This window comes from Gigantopelta aegis, chromosome 9 (genome assembly GCF_016097555.1).
Source record: "Gigantopelta aegis isolate Gae_Host chromosome 9, Gae_host_genome, whole genome shotgun sequence".
Lineage (NCBI taxonomy): Eukaryota > Metazoa > Mollusca > Gastropoda > Neomphalida > Peltospiridae > Gigantopelta > Gigantopelta aegis.
The window spans coordinates 3,885,126-3,912,592 of NC_054707.1; the positions used below are offsets into that span (position 1 = coordinate 3,885,126).

General features: G+C 36.2%; 1 protein-coding gene across 2 annotated transcripts; it reads left to right on the plus strand.

The window, feature by feature from the left end:
- Window positions 1-58: 58 nt before the first annotated feature.
- LOC121380345 lies at window positions 59-26,097 on the plus strand. 2 transcript variants are annotated; one of them, XM_041509127.1, is made up of 12 exons: window positions 59-163; window positions 11,155-11,341; window positions 13,011-13,194; window positions 13,649-13,738; window positions 14,265-14,351; window positions 16,813-16,997; window positions 17,280-17,382; window positions 17,762-17,845; window positions 18,553-18,686; window positions 20,085-20,146; window positions 22,812-22,943; window positions 23,579-26,097. In XM_041509127.1, exons 2-12 carry the CDS (start codon window positions 11,181-11,183, stop codon window positions 25,414-25,416), a joined length of 3,060 nt encoding a protein of 1,019 aa, XP_041365061.1. In that variant the 5' UTR covers window positions 59-163; window positions 11,155-11,180; the 3' UTR covers window positions 25,417-26,097. The 2 variants fall into 2 exon arrangements, with proteins under 2 accessions (XP_041365061.1, XP_041365062.1); XM_041509128.1 differs by lacking the exon at window positions 59-163 and having other exon boundaries at window positions 10,891-11,341.
- The last annotated feature ends 1,370 nt before the right edge of the window (window positions 26,098-27,467 follow it).

The following is a 27,467-nucleotide window of genomic DNA, read 5'->3' on the forward strand; positions in this document are numbered from 1 at the left end:
CGGTTTTAGATATAACTACGCTTTTAAAACGCTACATGAAAGAATTGTGACGATAACTAGTCGATTTTGTAAAAAGGCGGGAAATGTTTAATGCTGATAAAAAGGACAAAAATGTCATGTTGTAAAATTATAAATACTTGCAATGCCATGATACACATTAACAGTAACATATTTATTAACAATATACACATGCACATTATTTTTATGCTTAATGGGTGTCTGTGAATGTCCGTGAATTAAAGATGCAATCTCAATAGTTTTGAAGCGACATTCTCGCCTCGTATTTTACGAATGAAAATACAAACCGGGACTATAGTTGTAATAAATTGTTAATTACTCGACCGTTAGTATAATGGTGGAATCCGTGTCGTTTCGCCCTAAAACCATTTTGAACTCTGTTTCGCCCTTTGTCCTATTTACCCAGCTTTGGTTTATTTTGTCCCGTCCCCGCAAATAAATTTATATAGGCCCTATTTATTATAGTTTTGAAGTCTTTTTTTCTTTCTTTCTTTCTTCTGTTTATTAATTCATTACCAAATATAAGGTAATTTTCTCTCTTTGGATATTAATGTCTTATCAGCAGTTTATTTAATTTCTGTTGGCTGAAGCTAGGCAAAATCAACGATTATAGGAAAAAAAGTCATGGGAAAAAATGTCATGGAAATAAAGTCAAGAAAAAAGTAAAGAGAAAAAAGTCATAGGAAAAAAAGTCAATGGAAAAAAAGTCAAATTATATATATATTTTTAAGAACAAATATAAAACATGTTTAACAAAATGGAACAAAAGTGTAAATATGTGTTTATTGAGCACAACAGGTGTCCTACTTCCCAATGAAATTTTTTACTGAATCTGTAGCAGTAATGTGTCCAACAGTGAGGCCCCATTTTCCGAGTGAAGAGTCGTGCAAAAAACCAATCGGAAATTGGCAACCCAGTCTTCCCTCACCTCCAACGCGTATGCAACTTGGTGATATTCCTCATGAATATACAGCATTTGTGAATGGTGATCAAAATGACAAGTTTTTAATATATGATAATAGTGCCTACAATAAAAATTGAATGCTGGTATCTGCACCCAACGAAGGGCTCCATCATCTTGCTGAAGCAGAGACATGGTTTATGATGGGAATTTTTCAATGGCACCAGACATCTTCTGCCAACTTTACATCATTCACATACCATTAGGAAACTCTGCCATCACAACCGATAACATTGATATATTTGCTGGAATAAAATAGTTCTATCAAAACATTTTCCTGATCGACAATGACTGACTTGCAAAACAAACCATACGATAATAATGATGCCAGTCATATACTAGTATATATAGTTATGTACTTTTTAAATAAAATATTTTTCTATTATTAGCACTTCCTTAGTAGTTATTTATGATTACTGGGGGTGGGGGGGAACAAACCATACGATAATAATGATGCCAGTCATATACTAGTATATATAGTTATGTACTTTTTTAAATAAAATATTTTTCTATTATTAGCACTTCCTTAGTTATTTGTGATTACTGGGGGGGGGGGAATTGTTATGACTTTTTTCTCTTGACTTTTTTTCCTTTGACTTTTTTTTCCATGACTTTTTTTTCGCACACCGAAATCAACATACCGTACTCTGTTTTGAACCTCAGCTGGGTATGTAGCATATTTCATAAGAAACAACAGCACATCAGTAGTTTTCAGTGTGACTGGTCATAAATTAATTATTAATGTGCATACATTGTCTGTATATTATCTAAGGCCTGTACGTATTTCGTGTATATAGCTTGAGTAAATGATAGGCCTATTGGAAATAAATAAAATTATAATATTTTTTTTATCTATAAATATAAACATGCAATATAGATCGCAATGTGTGACATCAAAAAATCAATGGATATAGGACAAATCAATGAATAAATGTACTTTATTAACAAAATAAAAATTAGTAGGAATCAAAACGTGGTGAAACAACTCAGTTAGACGTACGAATCGACCCTGCTCAAAACAACTCGGGTGAACTAGTAATAAGGGCGAAACAACTTTTTTTCTTTCTTTTTTTTAATGAGTTTATTGCCCCCAGATCAGTTGACGGTGTCAAGGTTGGGGAGCCTTGAATCATTGCCTTACAAAAATACATGTATATATTCATACCTTCTAGTTACATACATTTGAATTTGTTTAAAAACAATACATAAATATGAATACAATAATGGTTTTGATCTGAGGGGGACAGGGGAGAAAGAATGGACAGATGAAATGAATGGGGAAAAAAAGAGGAAAAATAAACAGAAACTAAAAAAGAGAGAAAGAAGCATGTATTATTTACTCGTATTGTAGATTAAGATTGGTTTTCTGGTTCTACTGAAGTTTTTGTATATCCAAGCAAGCCCAGATTTTCCTTTAGGTTAACAAAATGTGCAGTTATGAGATTGAAGAAAGTAGTACCAATTAATTCTCCGATTTTCAAGCAAAAAGATTCAACCATTTCTCCCAATGTTCATTAAATTTGTCATACTGGCAATTTTTAAAATAAATACATCTTTCTATTTGGAATTTAGTTTTCAGGTTATTTTCAATGGCCTTTTTGTGCAAACATTGTTTAAGTATTTTCAAGTAGTACCAATTAATTCTCCGATTTTCAAGCAAAAAGATTCAACCATTTCTCCCAATGTTCATTAAATTTGTCATACTGGTAATTTTTAAAATAAATACATCTTTCTATTTGGAATTTAGTTTGCAGGATATTTTCAATGGCTTTTTTGTGCAAACTTTGTTTAAGTATTTTCATGTTGTAAATGTAATATTTTATATTGACAGTTATCCAGTTTACTACGTATCTTAGATCACCATCTGTCATTCCAAACATAACTACATTTTTGCTTAGTGGGATGCAAAGACCAGTTTTTCAAAAACCAATTTTTTAACTGCTTCCCAAAGGTTTCTTAATTCAATGCAGTCATAAAAAAGGTGTTGCAATGTCTCCTGTTCATTATGACAAAAAGAGCATTTGTTTGAATCAACATGATGTATCATATGAAGAAAAGTATTAGTAGCCAGAATTCTGTGTAACAGTCTGTATTGAAACCACCTTAAAGTTGTATCTTTTAAACATTAGAGCATAGTTTTTTTCCCACATACAACAGTCGTATGTCAATCCTTTGTTTGCATATTTTATCTGTGACTTTGGAGTTATGGGTTTTTTATTCAACATATTGTACAGATCTTTACATCCTGCATTTGTGTTCAGTAGAATTTTCATTTTGAAAGGTAAAATTGGAATTTTAACAGATGTGAATGTTTTGTTATTAATATTGTTTAATGAACATAGGAGAGATTTTACAGCATTTACTAATGATGCATAATTTAAAGTTTTTATGTCATATTTTCTTCTAAACATTTCAACCCCTGCGCGTGCTGTAACCTCGCCGTGGTGCAGGGGTGTAACATTCTCTTTGAGAATGGCCAATACAGCACAAATTGAAATTTAGAGTAAAAGTCAGTATCTGTGATATTTGTATTTTTGCACAGTTCTTTACACTGTTTTTATTTAAATCTTGAATTTTTATATTGATGTTCATCACTTTATTTGTTTGCATTACCATAGTTTGACACCCAATAGCCGATGTATTTTTCATGCTGGGGTGTTGTTAAACATTCATTCATTCATTCATTCATTCATTCATTCATTCATTCATTCATTCATTCATTCATTCATTCATTCATTCATTATAAACGTTTCAAATACCAAAATATTCCCTTCATTGTCAAGTTTGTCGTTTATGAAAATTATTCCTTTTTTTATATATTCATTATATAGAAATGGTTTGTAACTTTTTAAGATGTTGGTATTATACCAAATATTCAGTCCTTGTATATCTTCTGTCGTTTTTTAACTTTGTTTTTCTTGTAATAATACCCAATTGAATAATACATCTTTCCAGAAATTGTTTTTGATCTTTTCTTTTATAACTATAATGAAATAGTCCCCATATATAATTAGGTCCCTTGTACTTAAACCAGTAGTAGATTGAAATAGGTTGACCCATTTATTATTATTTAGAAATAGTCTTCTTATCCATGATATTTTTAAGGATGTCATTACATGTTGTATATCTAGCATTTTTATACCCCAATATAATCTTGAGTTAATAATTCTTGTTTTATTTTTCTGGTTTATTTTACCAAATAAATTAAAAAAACATTTTATTTAAATTATTTATAATTGTTTTTGATGGATTTGTTAATGGCATTAGTAGATACGTAATTTTTGGTATTAATAAAGTTTTAACAAATGTAACTCTTCCTAGGACAGTCAGTTTTCTAAATGACCACAGTTTTATCAAGTTCAGAATTTGTTTGATCTTAGAGCCAAAATTACATGCTATAATATCTTTTAAATTTATGGGAAAGTTAATACCGAGCAAAGTAAACTGGTTTTCACCCCATTCCAAGTTCCAACGTGTATGGTGATAGACATCTTTACAATATTTTTTGCTACCTATCCAAATGGCTTTTGACTTAGAGTAATTTATTTTTAAACTGGAGATCTCAGAATAGTAATCAAGTAATGTTATTGTATTGTACAGAGACTCAGGAGATCCATCAAGAGTGAAAGTAGTATCATCGGCATATTGAGAAATTAGATATTCTTTACCATTAATAGTAATGCCTTTGATATTTGTTTTATTCCTAACCAAAATTGCGAGAATTTCAGCACAAATTAGAAAAATATATGGCGACAGGGGGTCACCTTGTCTGCAACCTCTTTCTAATTTGAAAGTTTCTGATAAATAACCATTTTGTAATACACTGGACATTGAATTTTTGTTAAATGTTTGAATCCAGCTCTTTATTGAACTTTTAAAATTAAATATATCTAATGCTTTTTCGATAAAGGACCAAGATGCAGAATCAAAAGCTTTTTCGAAGTCCACAAGTATTAACAGACCAGGTATATTGTATGTTTCAGTGTATTGCATCATATCATATATCAGTCGTATGTTTTCTCCAATATATCTTCCTTTAATAAAACCTGTTTGATCTTTATTTATTATTTTATCTAAGACTGTTTTAATTCTATTTGCAATGCAGCCAGAAGCCATTTTGTAGGTGCAGTTCAAAAGAGTTATGGGTCGCCAATTTGTCAAAAATTGCTTAGGCTTATTTTGCTTGGGGATACAAGTGATTATACCTAGTTTTTGTACTTGGGACATTTCCTCAATAGTATAATTATAATTTATTGACCGAACTATAAAATGTCCTACGTCTGTCAAAAACAATTTGAAAAACTCTGCTGTAAATCTGTCCGAGCCGGGACTTTTTTCGTTCTTCATATTTTTAAGAACATTTAAAACTTCAGAGTATGTTATTTTTCCTTCTAGAGCTTGTGCTTCTTCATTTGTTAACCTGTTAATTTTATAAACTGATAGCTCTTCCACTATATTAGTGTGTAGTTGTTCCAATAATGCAGAATATAGTTTTTGATAAAACACTTAGTTTCAGTTAGAATATCTTTTTGGTCTGTTATTATTGTTCCATTACTTGATTTTAATCTTAATATTAGCTTGCTATGGTAATTTCTAGACTCCATGTTACAAAAATATTTAGTTGATTTTCCCCCCGTCTTTGATCCATTTTGCCCGTGCTCGGATATAATGTCCTTTGAGTTTTTCTTTTCTTAGCTCTGTTAATTCATGTTTTCTTTCTTCTAATACTTTAAAGTTAGTGTTATCGTTGTCTTCTAATTCTTTTATATCTTCACAAAGTTTAGTTTCTAATTTTTTTTCTTTTTAAATGCCGAAAAGGATATTGTTTTCCCTCTTATTTCCATCAGCAGTGTTTCAAGACAAAGTTGCTCATTTATTACAAACTGTATTTCGTCTTTTGGAATAGAGTTTAAGTTATCTGCATTATAAATTAAAACAGCATATTGCGAAATTATATTATTTATTACTTCCTTAATAATTTTTACATAATCTTTGTCCGTCAATAGTGAATTGTTAAATTTCCATAACCCTAAACCTTTTTGGATTGTATTTATTTCAAATATAATATTACACCAGAGTGGTCTGACCTGTAGCTATTGTCAGTTAAAACCTTTACAACATGTGGTATTAAATTATTTGAAATGAGAAAAAAAATCTAGTCTTGCCAATTTTAATGGGTTTGATTTTCTCCAAGTATATCTTCTTAGCATTGGATATAAATCCCTAAAAGGGTCTTTCAAATCAAATACTTCTACATTTTTTAGGAGTTTTTCACGTGCTTTAGGATGATTACAATGTAAATAGTTTTTCATATCAAGATCTTGATTAAGTACTAAATTGAAATCACCACATATTATATAATACTCATCAAATTCTTCTATATTTAGTAAAATCTTAGAAAAGAAGTCCGGGTTATCGTTATTTGGTCCATATATATTAATAAGTGTTATTTGCTCTTTGTTCACCGTTATATCCAGTACTATAAAGTTTCCTGAATTATCTGTTTTTATTTTATGTATTTTGTATTCAAATGTATTATTTAACATTATTGCAGCTCCCCTAGCTTTACCAGTGAAAGAGCTAAACAGACATTTGTATCCTCATTGAGCTTCTATATAAGGTTCTAAATCCTGAGTAAAGTGTGTATCTTGTAAGCAGTAAATATCAAAGTGTTTGCATTTTAGGTAGTTCAAAACATCTTTTCGTTTCTCGAGTTTTTCGAGTTTTTCGAGTCCCTGACAGTTCAATGTCATGATTTGTAAATATGTCATGTTACATTTGGTTAATATGATTGTATATATATTTTAATGATGTTGTATCTAGCTTGCTTGAAAATGAAATTTTCAGAGGACAGAAATGAAATAAGTAACTTTTATACCCTCTTGCTTTTGAACAAAGCAGAGATTCAGCGAGAGAAAGATTTGTAAAAAAGGGAATCACAAATAAGAGAGAGGGAATGAAAAGTAAAGGACAAAGAAGTAAATTAAACATTAAAATAACCATGTAGGCCACTTAAAGAGTCTCCTAACCCTTGATCATATTGACAGCAAATAAAAAAACTAATAAAAAAGAAAAAGTGAACAGTCACCACATATCCATTAATAGATATAAGCAGATGCAAGACCGTTTTCAGTAGTAATAATATTAATAAAGATAATAATGGAGATGGTCCTAATACTATCGGATAAAAACAGTAATTTAAGTTATTGTACGGAACCATCACCATATCCAACTTTCTCCATTTACATATATACATGTATCAATGTTCCCTTTTGAGGCTGATATTAATAGATTAAGTATATTCTGTGCAAAGTATATAAATTAGTTTTTCTTTTAGCTGATGGGATTACCTCCATTATATTGACCCAAAAGGACACATATTAACACTCGCATGCATGTACGTGCACACACACACTCACTCCCCCAAAACGACTTGTTACTTAATGGTGGGCGGATGTATTTTCCATACCTTAGCACTAGGTCAATCTTAAATGAGCAGTGTTGAACCATGACCAATCCTCGATATGATGACAGAATTTACTGCTCATGATATTTTACTTTCTTTAGCTATTATAGTCCCTGTAGCAAACTGATTTGTAATTTAAATTTTGGATACTCAGTGTTTCTGCCAGAAAGAAATTTTTTGGTATGGCACTATGGAATTGAATGCGACCATAATCAATAGGGGGTATTGTGGGCCTCCCCCAGAAAGAAAATGGGTTAAAATTAGGGTTAGGGTTAAGAAAATCATACAGTAATGATAAGAGTAATTAATTTTGTCAGAAGGTTAACTTTAAAAAAAAAATGGTGTGGCACCATACTCGTTTTACCCTCTGACAGAAACCTAGTTCATAAAGATTGTGCTTGCACTTTGACTTGCAGTCAACGTTAATCTTGATGAACTAGCAGAAACTCTGATACTGTAGCCTTAGCTCGAGTCACCTCCAGCCCTCCCCTTATTGATATTGATATGTAGGGCAAGGTTAGAGGAAACTATACATGTAATGCTTCGACAGTTGTCGACAACCAAATGGTCGCAAGCTACTGTGCCTGAAATACACATTGTTTCCTAAATCTGATGCCACAGAGCTTTAGCTTGATTATTCTCGAGTCTAGTGATGACATTAAACTTACATGTCGTTTACCAGTAGCAATGCTACATGGAGAAACCCGATGCCCCCATGCGAAATGAACCTGCGTTGTACTTTCTTGTGGTGACGTAGAGCAAAGACGTAGAGCAAAGACGTAGAGCAAAGACGTAGAGCATGTGTTTCTTCATGTACGGTAGCATTGCTACTGGTTTACAACATGTAAGTTTAATGTCATGACTGGACTTGAGAATAATCAAACTAAAGCTCTGTGGCATCAGATTTAGGGAAAAAAATAATATTTTAGACACAGTATAGCTGTGACCATTTTATTGTCGACAATTGCCAAAACATTACACAGAGTTTCCTCAATAGCAATATCAATAAGGGGAGGGCTGGAGGTGATTCAAGCTACTGTAGCCTATAAGCCAACTGTTCCAAGAGTAACAATTAATTAAGAATCAAAATAAGCATTCTAAGTTTCTAGTGTGCTGGATAAATTGTATGTGCTGAATAAATGTATAGTGTCTGAAAAAGTTTTTAAAACAAAATAAAGAGTAGGGTTGTGAATTAGCATACGGTCAGCAAATTTTCTAAAAGACCGATACGGGTAAAAGATGGAAATTCAAATAAGTGTGGACATTTAGCTAAAATCTTTGTGTAAACATTGACCAGGGAACATTAATTTTTATTTTATTTTGGTGTGTGTATGTGGTAAGCGATAGTTTTGTTGGCATGTCATACTCGCTTAAGTTTAGTTTGTGTAACCCATTTTTCGCTTGTGCATTGAATTTATGACATTTACATGTTCATAATGGGTTAGTAACGTAAAAACAAAATTTAACAGAATTTATTTTGCACCACCCATAAATAGTTTATGTAAAATTTAAATTCTGAGAGGCTACTGAAGGGGATCTTTTATATTCCCCCAGAAATAGGCTACCACTGCTGTAGGGGATCTTTTATATTCCCCCAGACATAGGCTACCACTGCTGTAGGGGATCTTTTATATTCCCCCAGACATAGGCTACCACTGCTGTAGGGGATCCTTTATATTCCCCCAGACATAGGCTACCACTGCTGTAGGGGATCCTTTATATTCCCCCAGACATAGGCTACCACTGCTGTAGGGGATCCTTTATATTCCTCCAGACATAGGCTACCACTGCTGTAGGGGATCCTTTATATTCCTCCAGACATAGGCTACCACTGCTGTAGGGGATCCTTTATATTCCCCCAGACATAGGCTACCACTGCTGTAGGGGATCCTTTATATTCCTCCAGACATAGGCTACCACTGCTGTAGGGGATCCTTTATATTCCTCCAGACATAGGCTACCACTGCTGTAGGGGATCTTTTATATTCCCCCAGACATAGGCTACCACTGCTGAAGGGGATCTTTTATATTCCCCCAGACATAGGCTACCACTGCTGTAGGGGATCTTTTATATTCCCCCAGACATAGGCTACCACTGCTGTAGGGGATCCTTTATATTCCCCCAGACATAGGCTACCACTGCTGTAGGGGATCCTTTATATTTCCCCAGACATAGGCTACCACTGCTGTAGGGGATCCTTTATATTCCCCCAGACATAGGCTACCACTGCTGTAGGGGATCCTTTATATTCCCCCAGACATAGGCTACCACTGCTGTAGGGGATCCTTTATATTCCCCCAGACATAGGCTACCACTGCTGTAGGGGATCCTTTATATTCCCCCAGACATAGGCTACCACTGCTGTAGGGGATCTTTTATATTCCCCCAGACATAGGCTACCACTGCTGTAGGGGATCTTTTATATTCCCCCAGACATAGGCTACCACTGCTGTAGGGGATCCGTTATATTCCCCCAGACATAGGCTACCACTGCTGTAGGGGGGCTACCACTGCTGTAGGGGATCTTTTATATTCCCCCAGACATAGGCTACCACTGCTGAAGGGGATCTTTTATATTCCCCCAGACATAGCTACCACTGCTGTAGGCATAGGCTACCACTGCTGTAGGGGATCCTTTATATTCCTCCAGACATAGGCTACCACTGCTGTAGGGGATCTTTTATATTCCCCCAGACATAGGCTACCACTGCTGAAGGGGATCTTTTATATTCCCCCAGACATAGGCTACCACTGCTGTAGGGGATCTTTTATATTCCCCCAGACATAGGCTACCACTGCTGTAGGGGATCCTTTATATTCCCCCAGACATAGGCTACCACTGCTGTAGGGGATCCTTTATATTTCCCCAGACATAGGCTACCACTGCTGTAGGGGATCCTTTATATTCCTCCAGACATAGGCTACCACTGCTGTAGGGGATCCTTTATATTCCTCCAGACATAGGCTACCACTGCTGTAGGGGATCCTTTATATTCCCTCAGACATAGGCTACCACTGCTGTAGGGGATCCTTTATATTCCCCCAGACATAGGCTACCACTGCTGTAGGGGATCTTTTATATTCCCCCAGACATAGGCTACCACTGCTGTAGGGGATCTTTTATATTCCCCCAGACATAGGCTACCACTGCTGTAGGGGATCCGTTATATTCCCCCAGACATAGGCTACCACTGCTGTAGGGGATCCTTTATATTCCTCCAGACATAGACTACCACTGCTGTAGGGGATCCTTTATATTCCCCCAGACATAGGCTACCACTGCTGTAGGGGATCCTTTATATTCCCCCAGACATAGGCTACCACTGCTGTAGGGGATCCTTTATATTCCTCCAGACATAGGCTACCACTGCTGAAGGGGATCCTTTATATTCCTCCAGACATAGGCTACCACTGCTGTAGGGGATCTTTTATATTCCCCCAGACATAGGCTACCACTGCTGTAGGGGATCTTTTATATTCCCCCAGACATAGGCTACCACTGCTGTAGGGGATCTTTTATATTCCCCCAGACATAGGCTACCACTGCTGTAGGGGATCCTTTATATTCCCCCAGACATAGGCTACCACTGCTGTAGGGGATCTTTTATATTCCTCCAGGCTACAACTACTTTTGTATGCTTAAAAATTATATGCAATGCAGTTATTTTGGATGTGTTCACAACTTCACAATCGTTGTTTTGATTTCAGTGTTTATAAACTGACAGAACTGTGCTATGGGTGTGACTGGCTTGTGGACGATTCTGGCTCCTGTGAAGGAGCACAAGGAGCTGGAGAGCCTCCGGGGTGAAACACTGGCCGTGGACCTCAGCATCTGGGTGTGTGAGACACAGAGTGTGAAGAAGATGCACGGAATTGTAACCAAGCCACATCTGAGGTACCGGTACCAGGGCCGTACCCTGATCAAAATCCAGGGGGTGGGGCACTACTTTTTATAAACAAATGGACCACTATACAAATTAAACCCTGAGATGTGTAGTCTATTTTCTGGAGTGAAAAACCCCCAAAACCCAAATTCTCGGGGGGTGGGGGGGGGGGGGGGGCAACTGCCCCTGTCCCCCAGAGGGTACGGCCCTGAGTACTGAAACACTTACTCTTTGCTTGCTGCTGTAAGAAGACAAGAGAACTACCCTAGCCATTACCACTGGCAAAATTACTTTTTAGAATTTTAAAATGTTTGGTGTGGGTTTCAATGATTGTTCATGTGTATTAATTAGTGGGGAGACATTGATGTAAATTTGGCTTGAAATAATGAAGTGATATCATTAAGAATTGAAATTTAACGGGTAAAAATTAAATTATAAGTGGCTGTTACCATTTGCTGTTGATACCGAACCCTAGGAATGATGCAGTTTCATTAGTTTATTTTGAATCTTAAAACCTTAAATTAATTACCAGGGACACAGTTTCCAATGCATATCACAAGGTTATCAGCATGCATACATTATGTAAAATACTAACATTATGCTAGAAAGTATTTATTCTTTGTAATTTTACACTTTGCATTATTAAATAGTTGGTGAAAATTGCCAGCAGCCATCTATTAATGACACCCCTGTAACAAGCTTCCTGGCTCAGGAAGATGTAACATGTCAGCATTTCTAAGAGTTAAACAAGAAAACACCTTGTTCATTCAATAGCTTCTATTTCTAAATTTCAAATATCAAATGTTTGTAATACTTAGCTTAAAATGTTAGAAAAGAAACCCACTGAGGCATGGATCAAGGCGGTAGGGCACCAGGAGTTAACTGTAATTATTCCTACAGCTTAGGTGATGGCCCTGCTATTAATATTAGAAAAGAAACCCACTGAGGCATGGATCAAGGCGGTAGGGCACCAAGAGTTAACTGTGATTATTCCTACAGCTTAGGTGATGGCCCTGCTATAAATATTAGAAAAGAAACCCACTGAGGCATGGATCAAGGCGGTAGGGCACCAGGAGTTAACTGTGATTATTCCTACAGCTTAGGTGATGGCCCTGCTATAAATATTAGAAAAGAAACCCACTGAGGCATGGATCAAGGCGGTAGGCCACCAGGAGTTAACTGTGATTATTCCTACAGCTTAGGTGATGGCCCTGCTATAAATATGCTCAAGTTTGTTGTGTTTGTTCCTGTCATGGACGGAGGAGCCGGCCAAGGCTGGCTCTTGTGCCCATGACAGGCGTGCGCTACAACAGCTTATTCTGAATGTGCACGTAAAACCCTATGACATGACATGTGTTTGTTTTCATATGTACATAAAGAAAACATCCTGATTAGGTGTTATATGTAAAATTAGTGATTTATTAGGGTTTATCCCGATTGATACGGCAGTAATGGTTTTAATATTTCGAATCCTTCTTGATTTAATATAATTCTTACCAATATAATCAAAAGATTGGTGCAAACATATAAGCTATGATCAGTGATGTACTTCAAACCGATTCTCAACACTAGTTAGACCATGATTTCTGGTGGCCACTTTTGACTCCACTATGACCTATTTTTTCATAATTGCAATTACACTTCACTGCACTCAATACTAAATAGTTACTTGACTTACAGGAATTTATTGTTTCGGGTGTGCCACCTAACTCAACTTGGAGTAAAACTAGTGTTTGTTGTCGACGGCAAGGCACCTGAACTCAAATGGCAGGAGATGTCTCGCCGGAATCAGGCTTTGGGTCGAGGTCGAGGCTCGCAGATAAGAACAGGAAACAGATCTAACTTCAACCGTGTCATTAAAGAAGTAAGTCACAATTTGGGATGCTAAGAATTAGCAAAATTTGGCCTACTGTTATTTAAATAAAAAAAAAAAATTGTAAATACACCTCAGGCTGTCTCTTGAAAAATGACCTGCGTTTTGTGTGTCTGTTTGTCTGTCTGTGTGTGTGTGTGTCTGTGTGTATGTCTGTGTGTGTCTGTGTGTATGTCTGTGTGTGTCTGTGTGTGCATCTGTGTCAGTGTATGTGTCCATGTGTGTGTGTGTGTGTGTGTGTGTGTGTGTGTGTGTGTGAGTTTGTGTGCATGTGTGTGTGTTTGTCTGTGTCTGTGTGTGTGTGTGAATTTCTATTTCCCATGCTAGGTATAAAAATGCACTGCTTTTTTCACTTTTTGTGCAGGCCGCTATTTTGATTCCTGCCAATAATTTATTCATGTTATTTTCATGTCGTGACTGTATCTGTGTGTGTTTTATTTCTCAGTGCTGCGAGTTGCTGGACATCCTTGGTATTCCGTACATTCAGAGTAAAGGCGAGGCGGAAGCTATGTGTGCGGCACTGAATGCCTGTGGGGTAAGACTTGACTAAGTGAGGCTGTGTGTGCGGCACTGAATGCCTGTGGGGTAAGACTTGACTGAGTGAGGCTATGTGTGCGGCACTGAATGCCTGTGGGGTAAGACTTGACTAAGTGAGGCTGTGTGTGCAGCACTGAATGCCTGTGGGGTAAGACTTGACTGAGTGAGGCTGTGTGCGGCACTGAATGCCTGTGGGGTAAGACTTGACTGAGTGCACTTTTTATGATCAAAACACCAACACCCCTAACAAAACAACAACAGTGCCCCAAAAAGATAGACTTAAAAATATTTAATTGTTTACTGAATTATATGTTTCCGGAAAGATGCCAATTTTTTTAGGTATGTTAGGTCAGCTTTAAAAAAAAAACTACATTCACTCCCTACGGGTCCAGATAAAATGTTTTGTATATACTCTTTACACCTACGCATTAATTACTTTTTTAAAATTACATTCTTTAATATTTGCTAGGTTAACATACCAGACTGTGGACAGTTTTGTTTTAATCATTGATTTATTGTTTTAGCTTGTAGATGCCTGTATAACAAATGATGGGGATGCTTTTCTTTATGGAGCTCGAAAAGTATACAGGAATTTTACCATGAACTCGAAGGTATGTACATGTAAAGTCCATCCGCACATTTCTTTTTAAACCTGGGTTAAGCTTTTACATGGTGAAAAAAGTGAAAGATAAAATTCAATCCAGGTTTTTTTTTATCTCTGCAGTCATACGAGGGTTATCCTATTCTTTAACCCATGTTAACTTTAGCTCCACTTTTAGACTGTACTTAAGAAAAACATGCTGATGAAAAACAGGAGATTACTCAGACAAAGTCGTAATATGAATCTAAATCGTTTTGCAACATGTTTTTTGTCTATTTTGGAAATGGTTGTTAGTGAGAGAGAAGTGGGTGTATCATTAAACTAGCTCTGAGTGAGAAGCGTTTCCTGGGATGCGAACCCAGTACCTACCAGTGTTATGTCTGATGGCTACACCACTGAGGCTGGCTAGTGGTTAGTAGCCTCACACCTGCACTAAGTCGTTAAAAGAGTGATGGATCAACAGCTAAACTACTCTGGGCCGTTTATTATTTAGTTAATCATGATTGCAGACATTGTGAGAGTTGATGTTGAGACTATAGGATTGAATCACCTCGGTCGACCATTCTCTGATTGGGTTCATTCCAGTCCCAACCAGGGGTCCATAAGTGGAATATCAAAGGCTGTGGTATGTGCTGTCATGTCTGTAGGAAAATGCATATAAAAGATGCCTTCCTACTAATGGAAAAATGTTTTGTGTTTCCTCTGAAGACTACATGTCAGAATTATCCAATGTTTGATTAATTTGTCAATGTGCTTTAGATGTAGTGGTGTTGTTGAACTTAACAAACTAACTATTGAGACTAATCATGGCTTAACTCTTTTCTTCAGGACCCACATGTTGAGAGTTACAGTATGGATGTCTATTGAGACTAATCATGGCTTAACTCTTTTCTTCAGGACCCACATGTTGAGAGTTACAGTATGGATGTCTATTGAGACTAATCTTGACTTAACTCTTTTCTTCAGGACCCACATGTTGAGAGTTACAGTATGGACGTCTACTGAGATTAATCATGGCTTAACTCTTTTCTTCAGGACCCACATGTTGAGAGTTACAGTATGGACGTCTATTGAGATTAATCATGGCTTAACTCATTTCTTCGGGACCCACATGTTGAGAGTTACAGTATGACGTCTATTGAGATTAATCATGGCTTAACTCTTATCTTCAGGACCCACATGTTGAGAGTTACAGTATGGACGTCTATTGAGACTAATCATGGCTTAACTCTTTTCTTCAGGACCCACATGTTGAGAGTTACAGTATGGACGTCTGTTGAGACTAATCATGGCTTAACTCTTTTCTTCAGGACCCACATGTTGAGAGTTACAGTATGGACGTCTGTTGAGATTAATCATGGCTTAACTCTTTTCTTCAGGACCCACATGTTGAGTGTTACAGTATGGACGTCTATTGAGACTAATCATGGCTTAACTCTTTTCTTCAGGACCCACATGTTGAGAGTTACAGTATGACATCTATTGAGACTAATCATGGCTTAACTCTTTTCTTCAGGACCCACATGTTGAGAGTTACAGTATGGACATCTATTGAGACTAATCATGGCTTAACTCTTTTTTTCGGGACCCACATGTTGAGAGTTACAATATGACATCTATTGAGATTAATCATGGCTTAACTCTTTTTTTCGGGACCCACATGTTGAGAGTTACAGTATGACATCTATTGAGATTAATCATGGCTTAACTCTTTTCTTCAGGACCCACATGTTGAGAGTTACAATATGACATCTATTGAGACTAATCATGGCTTAACTCTTTTCTTCAGGACCCACATGTTGAGAGTTACAGTATGACGTCTATTGAGACTAATCATGGCTTAACTCTTTTCTTCAGGACCCACATGTTGAGAGTTACAGTATGGACGTCTATTGAGATTAATCATGGCTTAACTCATTTCTTCGGGACCCACATGTTGAGAGTTACAGTATGACGTCTATTGAGATTAATCATGGCTTAACTCTTATCTTCAGGACCCACATGTTGAGAGTTACAGTATGACGTCTATTGAGACTAATCTTGACTTAACTCTTTTCTTCAGGACCCACATGTTGAGAGTTACAGTATGACGTCTATTGAGATTAATCATGGCTTAACTCTTTTCTTCAGGACCCACATGTTGAGAGTTACAGTATGACGTCTATCAAGACTAATCTTGACTTAACTCTTTTCTTCAGGACCCACATGTTGAGAGTTACAGTATGACGTCTATCAAGACTAATCTTGACTTAACTCTTTTCTTCAGGACCCACATGTTGAGAGTTACAGTATGACGTCTATCAAGACTAATCTTGACTTAACTCTTTTCTTCAGGACCCACATGTTGAGAGTTACAGTATGACGTCTATCAAGACTAATCTTGACTTAACTCTTTTCTTCAGGACCCACATGTTGAGAGTTACAGTATGGACGTCTATTGAGATTAATCTTGACTTAACTCTTTTCTTCAGGACCCACATGTTGAGAGTTACAGTATGACGTCTATCAAGACTAACCTTGGTTTCACTCGACAGGCACTTATTGGTGCTGCCCTCCTCTTGGGGTGCGACTACCTGCAGGGGGGAGTACATGGAGTGGGCCTGGAGCGAGTAGTAAAACTCATGTCATCCTTGTCTCATGTGGACATTTTGAAAAGGTATTGGAAACTGATTTAGCATCTAATTAATAATTTGGTATATTATAGTTTTATCATGTAGAGTTACCAATCAAATTTGACTTTTATGAGGTTTTGCCCCAGTTATGGCCCTTGAACTTAGGAGATATGAAAATGTATTGAGCCGTGTATTGTTTTAGCAGTACTCTAAGAATAATTGTTAATAGTTGCTCCGCTGTTATTAAAAAGAATGTCTAACCACACCTCAGCATGTTGCATGCTTACTGGATACTTTTGGTAAATTCCAATCAAAATTTGTTTCAGGTTTGACAGCTGGGCTAGGATGGACCTGACTGAGTGTACTGACAAGGTGGAACAGTTTGTAAGACAAAAGGCACTGGCCATGCACGGTTTTCCACAGAAAGAGGTATGGTGTTTGTTTTGTAACTGCAACTAATTACCTTTAAAAAAACACAATGTTATTATTATTTTGTTGTAACAAATTTGAATGTGTATGTGGTTCTGTGGCCCGAAATCCATGTTTTGTTTCCCTGTTGATGTATAAAGTATGTTTTTTTATTCTTACTTGTTAAATAATTAATTATTGACCCCCAAAAAACTTTCAGTATAGGGTATATTAAAAACAAAAATGATTATCTATTTTAGACAGGACTCTGGTAATTTAAAATTGGCACAAACCATTTATTGGCTATACAGAAACAAATTCAGGTCACCCATTTGTTTTGCTTATAATACAATTCTGCCATTTGTTCCCTGTTAATTAATTCTTTAATTATTGGTTGCAGATTATATCTGAATTTCTTAATTCAAGAGAGACAACTCCATCCAGACAATTCAGTTGGAGAAGACCTGTAATACAACGAGCACAGGTAAATATATGGGCAGAATTTAAGCCAAAAATTAATAGCATCAGAAAATCTAGACTATAGCCATTTAGTTAAACACAATTGTTTTTTAATAATAGCTATACACACAAAAACAACACATGGGTTTCAAATGAGCTTTTTGGTGAATTGGTAATGACATATATTCACCAAACTGTACTTTAAATCCTGCAAGTTGATTAAACAAATTGTGAAGTTTTTGTTTGAGATAAATATTTGTTTATAACAACAGTGTATTGTGAATACAGTATGCACTGGGCTACCTCATAAAGCAATCTGTTTACATAAGGCTTTTTTGTGATGAAGTTAAACATGTATGAACCGCAACACTGGAATACATTTATTGAGTACTAAACAAACTCCCCCACCAAAAGTCGTCAAAAATTAGGTTCTAAGCAATGCTCATGCACAAGCTATTTCCAGTTAAGTGTTATTTGAAAATAAAATATTAATTTGGACATCAACAAAATACTATTCATAACTTTACTGTTCTTAGTTTATTGTTTTAAACATATTTTATTACCGTTGAAATAAATGGTTTTGGGATTGGACAACAAGCTGATCTGTATAAGATTTTTACAAAAATTCTAAAATAAATGGCATAAACATGGTAACTCCAGAACTGTAATATACTTTGAGAGAAGAAAAGAAAGATGTCTGATTATGTATCAGCTAGATTTGTTTATTTTCAGAGTTTTGCAGAAGTAAAGCTTGAATGGCCGACAGACTATACACTGGAAAAAGTTCTTCCTCTTGTAACCCTGTGGGATATGACACACATTTCAGCAAGTAATGTCAAACCCACTCATCATCTTCAGCCACACAGGTAAGGGGAGATAATTCACATCTCGACCAGTAACGTCAAGGTTGGACTATACCAATTCAAATCCCATAGGCGACCATGTTAACGTTTGTGTTTAAAAACACTATATGCAATATATCAACCAAACTATGACCCATAAATATCAGTACTACAACCCCTACCTCAAAGTATTAACTGCAGAAAATGGTACCTTTCATGGCTCATTTTCAGTATAACCAGATGTTTTTACAACACCCCTAGTTTCGCACAAAATTTTAGTACTTTTTTTTACATGTATCCCATACATGTTCCAAGCACAAGGCTACTTGACACAGTGGTACTAGATGAATTAAAATTGTATACATTTTTAGCCCAGATGAAACTAATTGTTTTTTACAACCAACACACTCACATTTATAACCAATCACAGGACTTGCGGTGTTAACTTCTCTATCAAAAGTTCGGTGCACCTTGAACTTCGACCCAGCCGGAAATTAATTGGTATAGTGCTACCTCAAATCCGTTCTTCAGGTTCTAATAGACCAAAACAATTCCTATTGCCGATAATGTTAACGTTTACTAATAAAACTGATATAAGCAGCATTTCAACACACCCAGGAAGTACAGCAATAGAAAGTGTGGCACCTCACATCTAATCTACCTGTAAGAAAATGGGAGGTCACATATTATTTAAGAGATTTAATTAATGTTTTTAATAGCAACTGTCATTTTTGCTGAAAATTGCAGTTCTATTTTTGGGGGTACCCCACATTAGTTTCAACCTCTGGTATATACTGCATAACAACTGTATAACAAATAAAAGTGTATTTATTTATTGTCAATGGATAATAGTATTTGCACAAATAATCAATGTCACATATTACTACCAATCACACCCACAGCTGCTTTTACTCCGTAAATATTTGACGGTGCACATCGAACTTTGACACGGAACTCTCTTCTTTGGTACTATGCAACCTTCATCATCAGCCACACTGTAAGGGGAGATAATTCACATTTCAGATTAACGTCAAATCCATTCATCATCTTCAGCCACACTGTAAGGGGAGATAATTCACATTTCAGACTAATGTCAAATCCATTCTTCATCTTCAGCCACACTGTAAGGGAAGATAATTCACATTTCACAAAGTAATGTCGAACCCATTCCTTATCTTCAGTCACACAAATAAGGGGAGATAATTATATTTCATCCTGTAAAGTTAAACCCATTCACAAATCTTTAGTCGGAGGTATTGGGAGACTATTTACAATTTACACAGTAATGTCACACCCATTCACATTTTTAACACGGGTAAACAGATAATTTGCAATTTATACAAAATGTCGAACTCATACACCATCTCAGCAACACAGGTAAGGGATAATTCATTTAAACACTGCCATGTGTTGTTGTTTCAGAATAGTGAAGATGCGAGTGCGACAGGGTGTATCTGTGTACGAAGTGGAATGGCACAAAGAAGGTATGATACTGATCGTATACTGGTCCTGTCAGAATAGATTTATAGTTATTTCCAACCTAAAACATATGCCCTCATAAATTTGATTAAAACTGTGTGCTTAATGTATAACGGCTGTTTCTAGTCTTTTCAACAATTCCTTGATGTCATATAATAGTGGTGCTGTACAATATTGACTATTGCTTATCTGGATTTTCGTGGGTATATCCTAATTACGGTTCTGTCTGTCCTGGTTAGGGGTCAGTGGTTAGTGAGAAAAGCAGGGCTCGAAATTGCCGTCATTGTGATATAAACTGCTGTAAAAAAAAAAGTAAAGTTTGTTTTATTTAACGACGCCTCTAGAGTACATTGATTTTTATCTTATTATCGGCTATTGGACGTCAAACATATGGTCATTTTGACATATTTCTTTAGAGGAATCCACTGCTGCTACTCTTTCTGATAAGCAACAAGGGGTCTTTTATATGCACTTTCCCATACACAGGACAGCACATACCACTGGCTTTGACGAACCAGTTGTGGACCACTGGTTGGAACGGAAAATAGACCAAACTGCAATTGGGTCTACTGAGAATGATTGATCCGATGAACGACCGCTTCACAGGTAGAAACGCTACCGCTTGAGCTACATCCTGCTCCCTAAATTGCTGTAGGTCAGGGGTGTCACAAACGGAAATCTTGTGCCGCAGAATAAAAATTACTGCCATCATAATAAAGCAGGGATTTACCGGACGCACAAAACTTGCGTATAGGACACATTAAAACTTAACTGGACCCGCAAAATAGAGATACTGCGTCCCGTGGGACACATAAAATATCTTGACATTTTCAGTAATCCTGTCCACTATCAAAGACCGATCATTCTGTGTAACACACTATTTCTTTTCTACCTATAAACTGCGTATTCAAATGGGGGTTCCCCATATCAAAAACAAAAAGTTTTAATCTTTGAGAACACTGCGTCTTTATCCTTTGCTGCGCTTAATCGAGTAAAGTTGATAATTTCCGGAAAGAGATCACGGATTTGCGATCATTCGGAACTTCTCGTCAACAGGCCGAACACAATCGGAAATTCCCGGGCGAATAAAACAAATTGGTTAAATGTTCTGATTTGCATTAACAAACAAGTAGCACGATTCATAAACAACGCATGGTGTTGTGAGTGTCATTTAGCTTGCAGGAAATGGTTCAAATAATTATACAGATCAAAGTGAAATGTTGATTTTGAAAGAATAAACGATGAATACCGACATTGATTTCCCGAAAGAGATCATTATTTTCTAGAGGGGGGTGTATGAATTGAAAAAACCCTGTCATGCGGACATAGCCATGAATAAACAGGTTGACTTGCGGAAGTTTTTTGGTGGCAACTTTAGAAAGAAGTCATCTGATGATGACTGTAATGAGGGTAGGTCTACGAATCATATAAGCACCGAACCCGATTCCAGTGCATGTTCATCACCAGTTAAAAAGAAATGCCAAAGTTTCAATACAGAGTGGTTACGAAAATACTCGTGGTTACGGAAGTCCGAGTCGCATGGCGGTATGCATTGTGAAATTTGTGATCGCGCAAATGCGGTAAATCCTTTTACCACCGAGGAAGGTTGTACTAATTTTCAGAATTCTACTCTGATCCGACACCAGGAGTCTAAAGTACACACTGAATCAATTAAAATTCTTCAATTACGTTCTGACCTTGACACTGCTAGACAAAGAGTAAAATTGGAGATGAACAATCCAATAAAGTTGAGAACTATATAAAGCAGCTGAGAACTGTTTATTTTATGGCCAAAAGAGACATAGCTGCAGACGTTTTTACAGATTTAATGGACCTACATATTCAAAATGGTGTTGAAATTGAAAGCTATTACAAACGTCCACAGGTTATTATGGAATTTGACAAATGCATTGAGGATGTTATTGAAAAAGACCTGATAGAAAAGTTAACGCCAGTGAACACATTGGAATAATGCAATTGTCGTTGGTGAGCAGTTTCACTCACAGCATTTTTTGTTAAATGCTGTGGATTACAAATTGTTAACTTCAAGCCCTGGAAAAGTATTGAGATATTAAAACACACTCTAGATGGGAGCTGGTACTGGAATGTAAAGCAACTCACTGGTTCCTACGACTTTGTATTTGTTTCTTTGTAAAGCAACAAGCATTTATTTTTATAGTCATCTTACAGCTTCTTTAAATCATAGGGGCGGGACATAGTCCAGAGGTAAAGTGTTTGCTTGATGCGCGGTCGGTCTAGGATCGATCCCTGTCGGTGGACCCATTGGGCTATTTCTTGTTCCAGCCAGTGCTCCACAAGTGGTGTAACAAAAGCTGTGGTATGTACTATCCTGTCTGTGGGATTTAGCCTTCGGAGAGAATGATTCAGTGGGAGACTGTTTTCTGCCCTTCCAAGGGCATGGCCGGTTGTTGGGGGCAACATGTGGGAGTCTTACCTCAAATTTATAGCAAACATTTTCAGGGCTCACACTTGGAACAAATTTTGGTTTGGCCAATTTTCAGATAAACTGAATATTTCCTTTTTAAAAGTTAAAATGTGGTTAATTTAGGGATATTGTATTAGCCAAAACCTAAAAGTTGTAGCCATTTTGGCAATGGACAGGGCAAGCCGTGCATTTTAAACATTATAAGATTATTATTTTGATTTCAGTTTTTGACACGTCTTATCCCAAGGACTACTATACTACTCTAGAAGAACAGTCTTTGTTCAGTCAGTGTTTTCCTGATGTGGTGGAGCAGTTTATCACTGATGTGGCAGAAGCTAAAACAAACAAGAAGAAAGGTAACTGAGCTTGATAAGTGTATTAGTGTACAGGCCTCCCACCAGCAAAATAAAAATGTATACATATGAGGGGAGGTTTTTTTTACTTTGAAAATAAACTAATTATAATTGCGGGAGGGGGCTGGAAGCAGTTTTAAAATTTAACTACATGCATGTACATAAATTATTATAGTGTGTACAGATGGTGGCAGGCCTGTTCTTGTAGACCACTAATGTATGTTTTGTAACATTGTTTTTATGGAAGTAAAAGTTTGAAAGAGATGCCAAGTTTAAAATGTCACACAATCCAGTTATTTCTGGGGAATAGGGTAAGAATAGGGTACAGTTTGATCTGTACCAGTGTATACCAAAACTGTTTTGGGATATTTTTTTCCCCAGGGGGGTGGAGAGCATTGAAATTGTTCATTTTCTATTGTCGTTATTATGTTTCGTTAGTTGATGGATTTAATATGTTCTTTATAACTTCAAGATATTAAAGCATCATATATGTTTAAAGGACAAACAATATTTGTTTAGCCAATAAAAAACATTTAATAATATTGATACTTACAGCATTTTTATAATATGTTAATAATATAAAACATTTGTTGATGGCTTTTAAAAATTCTAGATCATTTTTATTTTTGTAAAATCAGGTTCTAGAAAGAAAACAAAACTTGTCAGTGACCCAGTTGTTGATGAGTTGGCTTCTCAGATGGATTTAATCAACCTTGACTGTGCATCAAAACCTTCAGCTGTAGGCAACAACAAGCAAGGCCCTGTCATTATGGATCATAAAAGTGAAAAACCAGCAAAAGTTGATAAGTCAAAGACTGTTAAAAAGTACTCAAAAGATTGTACAGATATGGAAGGAAAACACGACCCAAGTTGTAACATTATTAATCCCATTTCTAATAATGATCGGCCCATAATTAGTGTTAGAGGTACTTCATTAAAAGATCAAACTCGGATGTTGCAGCATCAAATAGTGCTTGATTCTGATGATGACGAGAGTGATGAAGAACTGTTTCTGACTTTAACTCAGAGAATACAACTGAGGTCAAGAAGAAAGAGTCGACCGGAAATTCCAAACAGTGAAATGGAAAGTATGACAAAAACACCTTGCAGTTTAACAGTTGAATCAGTGCCAGATGATGCAATCACTGATAACACAGACTGTTCATCATACACTTTCTGCCAACCTGACTCCGAAACTGTACAAGAATCCAACATCATTCCATCCTCTGAATCCGTTTCGAGCAGATGTAGACACGATGACAGTTCAGAACATGCAAGCAGTCATGATGGTATTTTAGCAGTAGCAAAAATACCTGTGTCATTCACAAACAAAACACCAGTTTCACAACATTCTGCAAGGTACGGAAGATCGTTTGTGAACAATAGTGTTCACAAAGATATTTCATTTGTTGAAGCCTTCACTCATTGTTCACCTTTGTCAGCTGATGATGTGTCATCGAAGAATGATTTCTTGGAGTTTGGAAATTTTCATATGCAGACTTCATTACTGACAGATTTAAGTCTGATGGCATCACCATGCCCAACTTCTGGAGACGGTTGTAGTCATGGTGATGAAAAACACCCGTCTTATGTTCATTCTCCTTCCTTATTTGATTCCCCTGAGAGTTCTTATCAGGTGAATCATCAGAATCTGGTTTATTCCCCCTTCAGCAGCAGTGTTCAAGCAGTATCTTCAAAACACAGTAAAACTGAGAACAGTGGAAAACAGATGGCCAGTACAGAGCAGACGGCCGGTACAGAGCAGACAACAAAAGACAAACATTCAGAAGTTAGATCCACCTTGATCAGCAGTAATGGTCAACTTCAAACGAAATGCTTTAGACATGATAAAACTGTAAGCAAGCAAAACAATGAAGTACAAATCGTGAGTGAAGGAGGTATGGTGAAACACAAAAGTGCACAAGTGAGAACATGTAGCAGTATTATTACAAAACCAGATTCTGGAGAAAGATGTCATCGCTTCTGTGATAAACATTCTTCCATCTCCAGTACAGATAAGGGTAATAATACCTTGAAAGGTGCAAAGAAACAGTTCGTGAATTCTACAGGTGTCTCAACAGAAAATGCACTTAAGGAAGCATATTCACCATGCCGTAGAACTCTTGAAAAACCAGACTGTTTGGTACCTGATAATGGACACCATAGTGATACATGTTTACAGGTAGATCCGCTGAAATGTAAACTAGATGTCATTCATTTAGATGAATCCCAGAAAGAGAACTGTGGTCCAAGTCTTTATGAGCAGAAAGTGATGACGGAAAGTTTTACCCCTTCAAGCAGATCTATTGTTGACGATAATGAAAAAATGGAGATCAATTTGTCCCGACAGTTTTGTTTCTCTGACGATTCGTTGATACAGGAACACAGTCCTGCACCGCTCAGTTTAGCCGATCGGCTTGGTCTCCGGTTGACAAAAAATGCACAGATTACATTGAGAAATCTGTCTCAGAAATAGTGCTGTTGTTATTTGTTGAGGATAAGTGGAATTTTATACAAAGTTATTTACAAAGAATATCTATTAATAAAATGTAATGTGAAGAAGCAGAATTGTATTCCAGACTTCGACTGGGGATTTGTGATATGAAATGTTACTCCCCCTTCCCCAAAATGCATTTTATTGCATTTCATATTTTTATTGTATGAAAGAAAAAAAACTAAATGTTTTTGACTATGCTGCTTGCATAACCTTTATGGATGAAATATTTTTTATAATTTTTATTTACTTTTATTTTATCCGAAAGCACTAATTATTCAAAATGATGCATTTGAAATTTTTAATTATTGCCGATTGGTTGAAATTAATTGTAAACTAATCTTAAATTGAATTTTCATCAATATTTTTAAAAAATTAATTCTACTACAGGTGGAGTTGTTAATTCTAAAAAAGTAATGGTTTAATTTTTTATGAGTTTAAAAGTATCTTTATTTTAATTATTATTTTTCTAGTGCATTGTAACAGTTTTAACAAAATAAAGGTCAAAACATACTTGTTACTTTGTTTTTAATATGTCCATTTATCATATTTAATACATGTATATGTAATATCTTTGTTGGTGTTCCATGATTGGAAAATTATAGACTGGCATGTTGTTTTCTGGAATGGGAATAAACAATATATTAACGAAATATAGCACATCCCACATTTTAGCATTATATCTTCTTACTCTCCATACCAAATTACTCGGATCCACCCCACCCTCGCACATGTATACATATATTTAATAAATGCATTATATACGTGTGCATAGCTTTATGTATATACAATAATACCATGTACAGCAATAATTCAAGGCCCCAACCTTGACCTTGCTTATGTTTTGGGGACTATAAAAAAAAATAAAATAAAAAGAAGTCTAGATATGAACATTGGTGGAGCGTGTGTGCCAGATATAAATGATTTTATTCAGTTATTCTCATGTAATATGCAAGTGTGTGTGCATGCATGTTGGTATGGTTCACTGCTAAAGTGCTTGCCCAAGACGTGATGGGGTCGCTGCATCGATCACACTCCATATCGATAGAATAGAAGATCCCCCCCCCCCACCTCGAACCAAAGCTTCACAACTGGTGTATATCAAAGGCTGTGGTATGTGCTGTCCTGCCTATGGGAAACTGAATATAAAATATTCCTTGCTGCTTATTTTGTAGCAGTGGCAGAAGCTGGTTTCCTCTTTCTTTTGACAAAGTATTGAAATAACCATGTGCCGAGATGTCATTAAACGTAACCCAGCGGTAAAGTGACTGGTTTATCAAAGACCATGTAATGTACTATCCTGTCTGTGGGATTGTATATATGTAAAAGATCCCTTGCTATTTAATGAAAAAATGTAGCTGGTTTCCCCTCAAAGACTAAATGTCAAAATTACCAAATGTTTGACATCCAACAGTCAATGATTAATAAATGATTGCTCTAGTGGTGTCATTAAACAAAACAGACTTTTTCTCAAGAAAGGTTCCAGTCATACTTCAAAGTCTGTGGTATTCGTACAGTTCTTCAAAGGACCATATACCTTTTCAGAATACACACTACAACTGGTCAAAGGCCGTGATATGTGCTTTTCCTTGCTTCCTTTGGAAAAATGTAGTGGGTTTCCTCTTGACGACTATGCATCATAACTACCAAATGTTTGACATCCAATAGCTGATGATTAATTAATCAATGTGCTCTAGTGGTGTCGTACATTAAATACACTACTTGACTTTGAAAAGTTCTCATTTGATATTACTACTTATACACTCATCTACACCCATTATGGGGTTTTGGGGTTTTTGTCAGCAATTCCACTTTAACTTGATACTAAAAAAAAATAAGAGAAAAAACTTTTGGAACTAATCCATAAGAGTTTATTTTTATGTGTAGTTTGTGAAAACATTGGTCAGTGTATTGTAAATAAAACCGCAAAACTCTCCCATAATGACATCTGCTCATGAAGTTTGAAATTATATTTTCTTGATTACTTTATCCTTCTAAACTCTATATTTGTTTATTCTTTAATTAATGTTTCT